We start from the raw sequence: 10,823 nt of genomic DNA on the forward strand, positions 1-10,823 counted from the left end.
AGCTAGATGGCTTCCTCCACCCCAGTCTGGTCCCTTTACTTCCTTCCAGGTGTCCATCAAGGAGCATCTTCCCCAACAAACCACCTGCATACAAATTTACACCCCATAGTCTGTTCCCCAGGGTACACGACCTGAAACATTTCTCCAGAGTCTCTTCCCAGCATAATAGCTACAGTTCTCCTCTTCAAAGTCAGGCCATTCCTCCTGTTGAGATCCCTTCAATGACTTCCATCTCATCACTTTCAAAGGACAAGAGCCTTGCCATTTGCACACCAGGCCCATTACCTCTTTGACCTTATCTCCTACTCCTCTGCCCCCACACTGGCTTCCTGGCTGTTCCTCAAACATACTGGGTACCCTCCTGCCTCAGGACCTTTGCACATACTATTCCAATCATCCTGGAATACTCTTTGCCAGCTATCTACATTGCTTCCTCCTTTAAGTACTCTAAGTCCTGACTCAAAGGCGACCTCAACAAGGACTTCCCTGACCCTCTACCTAAGCGTGCTGGACTCTACCTCCACCCAGAGCTCCAGAGCCCTCATTCCTGTTTTAGTTTTGTCCATACCATGCTTGTATCAACATCCAACACACAGTATATTTTCCTTATTTATGTTAATATCTGTCTCCTCCATCAGAACACAAGGGCCATGAAGGCAAGGGCTTTTTTCTGTTCATCTCACTTCTGTATCCCCAGAACCTAGAGTAGAAATGTACACAGTAGTTGCACCATCAATATTTACCACATAATCTGGTATATAAATGTAGGACTATAGATGTGGAATCAGAAGCCATGTGATCTTTAGGGAGGTCCCCTAAACAGCATCTGACTTTTGTCACATTAAAAAATGGGAACAACTAAATTGAGTTTATACAGATTATGCAATATACCATGAAAGCATCACATAATAGACTGCTAAATAATTATAAGGTACAACTTTTCCTTAAATTGAATTGTCAGTGACCTACTCAATTCATATAATCTGGAGTGACCAGATTGCACACACACAAAAAAAGGTAAACATCTGACATTCAGACACAGAAAATCCTGAAAATAGTCTGGTGTTCAAATAAAATATAAAAAGATTTATTCCAAAGCCATATCCCAAATGTACAAACAATGACATGCATCTCTTTCAAAGACTTAATAAAAGAGCAGTCTTTACATTTAAAATTTTATAACAATTTGAAGACCTTCTTTTGCTTCTATCAAAAAGTCTGATAAAAGTGAATTACATAAAGTACCTAGTGTATTTTCTCATTTCTATAAAACGTACTGTTTCTTTGTGAAATATGCAAATGTAACATTTTATTATGAAATTGTTTTCAATGTCTAAAATTCTTGCTCATCTACAGAATCACATTGCCAAACACTTCTTAAAATGAGGTAAGAAGATAAATGCTGAAACCTTTTTTTTTCAGGCCATTTTTTTTTAGATGTTTCTGCCTCCCTGACTAAACATGCAACATAGCCTTGACAATTCCTTTCACGTGAATGATCTTCTCAGCAGTTACTCAGTATTTTGGACAAAGAACAGCAGCAACACCAATCATTTCAAAAGTCATGTTGTAAGTCTTTTTAAATATTGTAAAGGTCTCAAATCAAAGCTACTGCTACAGTGATTCATTAATTCATTTACAGATATTTTAATAAATATTCCTAAACTCTAGAAGATTGGTGATAATCCTTTAAAGCAAGAGTCAGCAAATGTGTTCTGTAAAGGTCCAGATAATAAACATTTTAGGATTCTCAGGTCACTTGTCTGCTGTATGTTCTTTTTTCTTTTAACTACTCTAAAACATAAAAAAAATTTTAGCTCTGCTGTACTTTGTTAATCCCTTACTTAAAAAAATAGAAGTTGCTAGTCTCTAAATGAGATTACTCAGTGTTAATAAAATGTAAACTTCACATTTTGCAATAAAATAAAACTGTGGTTTCCAACCACTAAATTGAAGGTTCATAAATAGTAAGAAGTGAATCTCACTGAGGGAGTAGGGGTGGCTGTCAGATACTTTTTAATCTATGACACTCTCTTATGGCTTCTTACTCATTTTGAACTGGCTAATTCACGTGTGTCTTTACCCTTTTTTGCCTTTACTTTTTTTATAGGGGAAAAAAATTCTCTACTTGTGGCTAACTTGAAGTTTGCAAAATCAAACACTGGAATAGTTTCATGCTAAAAGAGGTAGACGGATACACACAGGTATATGCACTTACAAATATGTGCACAGTGAAACCACTGTTTCATACATAAATGCTCTCCACAGCTAAGAAAGAGCCGGTGGGAACCAGCTAGAAGATACATAAAACCGTTCTAAAGAATGTTCTCATTTGCTTTTATCATACGTGGTTGTTACACGTGGGGAAAACATGATTTGCATATGAAATATATGAATATGAATTAAGGAAACAGCATGATTTATTCAGGTTCTGGATGAAGATAACCTGCCGTTGACTATAAGGATATAACAGAGAACTCGTTTGGACTCTGATAAGAATAAAATAGATCTATTTATAATACTGTTTGATCTATAACACAGTCCTATAGCTTGGTACTGAAAACCACAACTCTGTGTGTGTGTGTGTGTGTGTGCGCGCACACGCATGTGTGCATGGGTGTGTTGCATGTTTTCCTTTCCAACTATGAACAGTAGTGTGTGTGTGTGCATTGCATGTGTTCCTGTCCAACTATGAACAGTGCTATGAACAAACTATGGCAAATAAATGAGTTGTGATTTTACTTAAACATATCATTATCAAGTTGGAAGCCTCTAAAATGATGATCTCATGGTATTCTACAAAAACACTTACAAATTCTAAAACTAAGAAAGTTGCAAACTTTGGCATCCCTAAGAAAAAAGCTCAATGATACCAGTGAGCCCAGGCCCAATTTTTGAACTATAAAAAGTAAAGTTTTCAGTGCAAAAATAGTATCTTGATAAATAGCAATGACACAAAAATCAAACAAAACACTTAAAAGCTATAAAAGACATAAGTAATATCCTGAAGGCATTGTATTGGTATTTTTTTTTTTTAAAAAACAAAAAGATGATTTGGGGCTAGGAGATAACAGGCTGTTTTACCTATTTAACTGTGAGGTGAGTCTGGGTGCAGGACTGCTCAAAAACTCCCTTTTGGCAAAAAGACTGAACAGATTTACAACTCATCATGTTTTTTCTTAAATGGCCACTTTGGGTGTTGCAATACATAATCTGCAGCCTGAAGGACAAGGTACATAAATTCTTCTACATCAAAAGAATAGTTGGTAAACTTTGGATGCTCCCCCAGAGTTGGGTGGTGGCCCTGCAAAAATAGCAAAAGACAAATTTGTAAGCTGTTAAGGATGTGATTTTCTGAACAAGAAGAAAATTATTTCACTTTGGTCATTTGGTCAAAGCAACTATTTTAATTTATGCTCTACATCAGAGGCTGGCAATTTTTTTCAGTAATAGGCCAGATAGCATGTACTTTCTTCAGCTCTGTGGACCACAGAGTCTCCACCACAATTATTCAACCCTGCCACTGGAGTACTCAAGGAGCCATAGAAAACATGTGAACAAAAGAGAAGGACTGTGTCCCAATAAAGCTTTATTTACAAAAACGAGTGGAGGGCCAGATATAGCCCACTGGTCTACAGTTTGCAGATCCCATCTCTAAATAATTTAACAGCTCTCTCTAGTCCCAAATTTCATGAAGGTCACTTTTCCACATAAAGACAGAGAATAATTAACTTCCCCTCTCCCACAAGTTTGCAAATATAAAAAATAACAACTTATGATTCCAGAGAACAGTTTTATCTTTGGATTGAAGTTTAAAGACAATTTGCAATTTAATTAGACACTTTAAGCCAATTAAAAAATAAAACAAGATGAGTTCTGTCATTGAACTTTACCTTATCTTGAGGAAAGACTTTGTTCTGCCTTCGCCAAGTGATGTAGTGGACACCTCTCAGCCTAGCCAGGTCCAGGTAACAACGTTCATCTCCACAGTTGTACCTAAGGACACAAGGACATCTGTACATGGGGCTTTGGCCTGGGATTTTTGACCAATCCACAGTTCTTTGGGGAAAAAAATTCACCTCCCAAATATGTTCTTGCAAAATATTGTATAAACAATAAACAAGAAAGAGAGACAGATTCATGTTCATAGCAGCAGCATTCACAATAGCCAAAAGGTGAAAAGAATCTGAATGTCTATCAACTGACAAATGGATAAATAAAACATGGTACATAACCATACAAGGAATTATGCTAATAAAAAGGAATGAGCACTGATCCACGCCCCAACATGGATGAACCTTGAAAACATGACACTAAGTGAAAGCAGCCAGTAAGAAAAAGCCCACGTACTGCATGATTCCACTTCTGTGCAATGTCCATAATGGTAAATCTACAGAGGCAGAAAGGAGATTAGTGGTTTCCAGGGGCTGGGAGAAAGATGGAATGAGAGTAACTGCTGAAGAAGACTAATTTTCTCTGAGGGGCAATGAAAATATTGTAAAATTGTGGTGGTGGTTGCACAACTCTGTCAATATATTAAAAGCACTGAATTATATGAGTGAACTGTAGTATGGTAGATAAATAAAACTGGTTTATAGAAACACACACACACAAGAGTGAAACATTATTTTTTAAATATTTTCATAACTAAATCATCTTAACTTTCAAAAACCAGAACAGGATTAAAGAATGGAGGGGATTTTTATCAACAGGACTGTGAACTTAATATTAACTCCTAATAACCCCAGCTTGTGCATATGAACATGGCCTTGGGGTGGGTGGGTAACACATTCTCCAAAAGAAACTGATCCCAGGACTGTTGACCTCCAAGGACTGAAATGTCTCAGTGACATTTCTTTTCTTCCTTCCTTTTCCTCTTTCCGCCCCTCTCTCTCAGGGAGAAAGGAAGAACTAAAACAGAACCCACAATGATCTAGCTATTTCTCTAACATATATATTTATTTTTAAAGGTTTTTCAGGGTGTTGAAAGTTCATGACAACTTTTTTTCTAAATAGTCTCTCATTTAAATGCCAAGTTATTTTTGAAATACGACCACAAAATCAAGATATTTAGATGCAAGGGGAAGAATCCGTTAACAGTAATCACGGTTGGTATCCAGAGTAGAATTATTAAAGGAGAGAGGTCCATGTCTCCACAACCACCCACCGAGTTAGAGCAACGCTGTGGGAAAATTACTTTCACCTGAGGCCTCAGTCTCCTGTGTGTGTATATGGAATCAAACAGGCCCATGGAATTGTATGGTGCCTGTGAGCACCAGGCAAAGAGGGTGGCTTATGTTTTGGAGCTGTGTTCTTCACTAGAAGTACAGATACTCAAACCCTCTCTCTTTCATTTTAAGAGAAAACACACGACATAAAATTTGCCATCTTAACCATTTTAAGTGTACAGTTCAGTAGTACATATAGCTCACTGTTATAACCAATCACCAGAACATTTTCATCATGCAAAAGTGAAACTCTGTCCTCATTAAACACTAAGTCCCCCTTCACCTCTCCCACCAGTTCGTGACACCCGCCCTTCTACTTTTTGTCTCTATGAATCTGACTTCTCTACGTACCTCATGAAAGTGAAATCATACAGTATTCGTGCTTTTCAGAGTAACATTTCACTTAACATAATGTCCTCAAGGTTCATCCCTGTCACTGCACAAGACAGGATTTCTTTCTTTTGTAAGGCTGAATAGTATTCCACTGGGTACATTTGTGTCTGCATCACATTTCATTTACCCGTTCCATAGTCAATGGACAACTGAGTTTCTTCCACCACTTGCCTAATAAGATAACACTGCCATGAACATGGGTATGCAACACACAGGTTCTCTTTTCACACAGTCACTACACTGATGGCAGGGAGAGGCTTTCAGTTGACAAGCACACAGGAATGCACTCAGAGGAAGGAAACCACAGATTCACATCTCCTGAATCCTGCTGAGATGGGGGAGGAAAGGGTTATTTGCTTGCTAAGGATGCTAATCGCAGTCTTCAAACTTTTAGGTCTTTTTTTCTTTTCTTTCTAGATGTATATATGATGTGACTTCTTTGTAATAATTAAATATTAAGCCTTTTGAGGCTCTGAATGGAAGTCTCAGCAAGCAGAAAAAGCATTATCAGCTACCTCAATATTAAAGTGTCCCCAAATACTTACAGTTCAAACACCGCAGCCCAGTCTGGAAGGAAAAGCAAATGGGTAAGACCAGCTCCATGCATTCCAATAAATATGTCTGTGTTATGCGTGATTCTCAGCTGATCTAAAAACCCAAGTTCCCTGTGAACATAATGAACAACAAAAGAAAGGGGAGGAGAGGGAAAGTACTGAGTTGAGTAAGCTCACGATTCATGGTAACAACATTTATACAAGTGTCTTTCCCAGTTAAAAGTACATTTCTTCATGATATTTGCCAATTTCAAGCCTACTTCCATAACTAACAGCTTACTTAATAAATAAACATTTTTTCTAAGTTAAGCTTGCCTTCTTTAAAACTTGCATGTTCTTGTTTTAGAAGGAAACTTTTATACCTGTCTTAAATGGAAGACTAATAACATATGACATAAAACTGTAAAAATGGGTATAATCAAGCTAAAAAACATTATTCCAAGGTAGGTAGGTAACACTACAAGGCAAAGCTCTGATCCCAAGGCTCACTCTTTTTTTAAAAAGTGGAATTAGCAAGCATTACAGTGATGTTATGATATATTTAGCAACCAACTGAAAACTATTTCCTTAAGATCATACAAGAACTTTTCAAAAATAAAACAAATTCTTGCTTGCATGATTTGAGTTATTCAATTGACATCTGTGCACCGCTAAAATGATCTCAGATACCATGAGGGCATTTTCCTGCCTGTGCAACAGATGAATCCACAATTTTATGCGTGCTGGTCTTTGAATTCAAGACACTGAAAGATGTGCAAACTTTGAAACGAAAGTAAGAGGCAAAAGGTCCACGAATCAAGGTAAATTGCAAGTGGTTAAACAGGAGATGGTAAGAGTGAACATTGACAGTTTAGGAATCAGTGAACTAAAATGGACGGGAGTGGGAGAATTTAATTCAGATGACTATTATATCTACTACTGTGGGCAAGAATCCCTTAGAAGAAATGGAGAAGCCCTCAGAGTCAACAAAAGGGTCCGAAATGCTGTACTTGGGTATAATCTCAAAAACGACAAAGTGATCTCAGTTCATTTCCAAGGCAAACCATTCAGTATCACAGTAATCCAAGTTTATGCCCCAACCACTAATGCGGAAGAAGTTGAAATTGAATGGTTCTATCTAGACCTACAAGACCTTCTAGAACTAACACCCTAAACAGATGTCCTTTTTATCAGAAGGGACTGGAATGCAAAAGTAGGAAGTAAAGAGATACATGGAGTAACAAAATGAAGCAGGGCAAAGGCTAACAGACTTTTGCCAAGAGAAAGCAGTGGTCATAGCGAACACTCTCTTCTAATAACACAAGAGACGACTCCACACATGGACATCACCAGATGGGCAATATTGAAATCAGACTGATTATATTCCTTGCAACTGAAGATGGAGAAGCTCTATAGAGTCAGCAAAAACAAGACTGGGAGCTGACTATGGCTCAGATCATGAACTTCTTATTGCAAAATTCAGACTTAAATTGAAGAAAGTAGGGAAAACCACTAGACCATTCAGGTATGATCTAAATCAAATCCCTTATGATTATATACTGGAAGTGACAAATAGATTCAAGGGATTAGATCTGATAGACAGAGTCCCTGAAGAACTATGGACAGAGGTTCGTGACATTGTACAGGAGGCAGTGATGAAAACCATCCCCAAGAAAAAGAAATGCAAAAAGGCAAAATGGTTGCCTGAGGAGGCCTTACAAATAGCTGAGAAAAGAAGAGAGACAAAAGGCTAAGGAGAAAAGGAAAGAAACACCCATCTGAATGCAGAGTTCTAAAGAACAGCAGGGAGAGATAAGAAAGCCTTCCTAAGTGAACAGTCCAAAGAAATAGAGGAAAACAACAGAATAGGAGAGACTAGAGACCTCTTCAAAACAATGAGAGATACCAAGGGAACATTTCATGCAAAGATGGGCACAATTAAGGACAGAAATGGTATGGATCTAACAGAAGCAGAAGATATTGAGAAGAGGTGGCAAGAATACACAGAAGAACTGTACAAAAAAGATCTTCATGACCCAGATAACCATGATGGTGTGACCACTCACCTAGAGCCAGACATCCGGAATGTGCAGTCAAGTGGGCTTTAGGAAGCATCACTACAAAGCTAGTGGAGGTGATGGAATTCCAGCTGAGCTATTTCAAATCCTAAAAGATGATGCTGTGAAAGTGATGTACTCAATATGCCAGCGAATTTGGAAAACTAAGCAGTGGCCACAGGACTGGAAAAGGTCAGTTTTCATTCCAATCGCAAAGAAGGGCAATGGCAAAGAATGCTCAAACTACCGCACAATTGCACTCATCTCACACACTAGCAAAGTAATGCTCGAAATTCTCTTCAACAGTACATGAACCAAGAACTCCCAGATGTTCAAGCTGGATTTAGAAAGGCAGAAGAACCGGAGAACAAATTGCCAACATCTGTTGGATCATAAAAAAAGCAAGAGAATTCCAGAAAAACATCTACCTCTGCTTTATTGGTTACACTGAAGTCTTTGACTGTGTGGATCACAACAAACTGTGAGAAATTCTTAAAGAGATGGGAATACCAAACCACCTTTTTCCTCCTGCAAAATCTGTATGCAGGTCAAAAGGCAACGGTTAGAACTGGACATGGAACAACAGACTGGCTCAAAACTGGGAAAGGAGTAGGTCAAGGCCATATATTGTCACCTTGCTTATTTAACTTATATGCAGAGTACCTCATGTGAAATGTCAGGCTGGATGAAGCACAAGCTGGAATCAAGATCTCTGGGAGAAATATCAATAATCTCAGATATGTAGACAACACGACCCTTATGGCAGAAAGCAAAGAGGAACTAAATAGCCTCTTGATTTGGCCACCTGATGCAAAGAGTTGCCTCACTGGAAAAAACCCCGCTGCTGGGAAAGACAGAAGGCAGGAGGAAAAGGGACACAGAGGACGAGATGGTTGGAATGCATCACTGACTCAATGGACATGAGTCTGAGCAGGCTCCAGGAGATGGTAAAGGACAGGGAGGTCCGGCGTGCTGCAGTCCATGGGGTCGCAAAGAGTCTGACACCACTGAGTGACTGAACAACAAGAACAACAGCCAAAAAAGTTCACTGAAGTGAGGCTGGGAAGAAATGCTGGACAGAGTCTAATACTCTGATAAATAAAATAGAATCCAATCTCTGAGTCCCACCCACCCAAAGTGAAGAAAAATAAATGAACAAGATCTGTTTGCATCGAAGAAGGGGAAGCAACTTTCCTCTTCATCAGCTTCTCCTCTTTGAAGAGCTTCCTCTCAGGACGGAACAGAAATCCCGCACCTGCACGAGGGAAGGAAGACAAAGGCACCACGTGCGTCTCACACAAGGTACGTGTGCCTCAGTTTCCCCGGGACGCCCACTGACACTGAGGGGAACAAGGGGCACTTGTCCAGGGAACACATCTGTGACTGGTCATTTCTGGGAAATGCCTATAGATCAAAACTCACAAAGCTCAACTATTATGTTTCTGTCGCGTCCCTCAGGTTGGCAAGGTCTGAATTTACTGTCACTAACCCTGGGCTCTCTTCTTGCCTCTGCACTTCCTCAGGTGGCAGTGAGGATTGCCATCATCGGGTTAGTGTCACCTGTCAGACAGAAATAGCTTCAGAAACTTCACAAGACTCTTGAAAGAGGAAGATGAGCCAGAGCAAGGAAAGCATTAAGAATACGTGTCAGTGCTCGCAGACTTAGATTAATGAACTTATGGCTGTTGGTGAGAAGGGACAGTTGGGAAGATCATGTATGGACGGTTATACTAAAATGGATAAGCAACAGGGACCTACCATACAGCACGTGGAACTCTGCTCAGTGTTATGTGGCACCATGGATAGGAGGGGAGTTTGGGGGAGAAGGATATATGTATATGTATGGCTGAGTCCCTTTGCTGTCCACCTGAAACCAGCACAATATTGTTCATCGGTTCTACCCCAATACAAAATAAAAAGTTTAAACGTTGGGGGGAAAAAAGACTAAGTCTCAACAAACAGTTGCTGTTCTTGCAACTGCTATTTATTTGTACTTAGTGTCTGCTGTTGGGACATGGCCATGCTTCCTCCATAACTGTCTTCCTACTTTTAAGCCTAGTGATCAGTTCATGGCAGGTACCTGACAAAGACTTGTTGTGTAAATGAACAAACGTGTAATGAATGAGGTGCTAAATGCCCAGGCTTACTAATAAGTTTAAACCGAACCATGTCAGGCACTGTATGTTGGTAAATGTGTACTTTTTAACACAGAAAAAAGGTGTTAAATGTGGAAAACAACACTATGACTGTGGGTGGGTGAACAGGAGAGAGAAAAGTTTTCATTTTCCTTTGGAACTTTTCTATACTGCTTGACTTTTTCAATCAAGAACATGTATTACTTTTATAGCCCTACAGTTTCTACATCAACAGGGGTTACGTAGACAGGGGTTACATAACATATAACATATGATATAGTATGTGTATCAACAGGGGCTACATAAATGGTAAATTCTATCTTTCTAACTTTTTACTTGTGTTAGAATGTTAAAGAAAATGTAAAAAAAAAATTTCTTTTTAATTTTTAGCCTCACCCCACAGCATGTGAGGCCTTGGGTCCCCAGCCAGGGATCTAACCCATACCTCCAGCATTAGAAGGCAGAACCACTGGGGAA

At 39.0% G+C, this 10,823-nt stretch overlaps 1 protein-coding gene across 1 annotated transcript in view; it reads right to left on the minus strand.

Moving 5' to 3' along the window:
* Positions 1–1,060: 1,060 nt before the first annotated feature.
* The window catches only part of EOGT (EGF domain-specific O-linked N-acetylglucosamine (GlcNAc) transferase), a 41,452-nt gene continuing 31,689 nt past the window's right edge, over positions 1,061–10,823 (minus strand). The window contains exons 14-16 of the mRNA XM_010861979.1: positions 6,167–6,286; positions 3,894–3,996; positions 1,061–3,304 (exon numbers count right to left, since the gene is read on the minus strand). Of these exons, the coding sequence (XP_010860281.1) occupies positions 3,158–3,304; positions 3,894–3,996; positions 6,167–6,286 (370 nt within the window). The 3' untranslated portion in view covers positions 1,061–3,157. The remainder of the gene's footprint in view (positions 3,305–3,893; positions 3,997–6,166; positions 6,287–10,823) is intronic.

Source organism: Bison bison, unplaced genomic scaffold, assembly GCF_000754665.1.
Source record: "Bison bison bison isolate TAMUID 2011002044 unplaced genomic scaffold, Bison_UMD1.0 scf7180017864474, whole genome shotgun sequence".
Classification (NCBI taxonomy): Eukaryota; Metazoa; Chordata; class Mammalia; order Artiodactyla; family Bovidae; genus Bison; species Bison bison.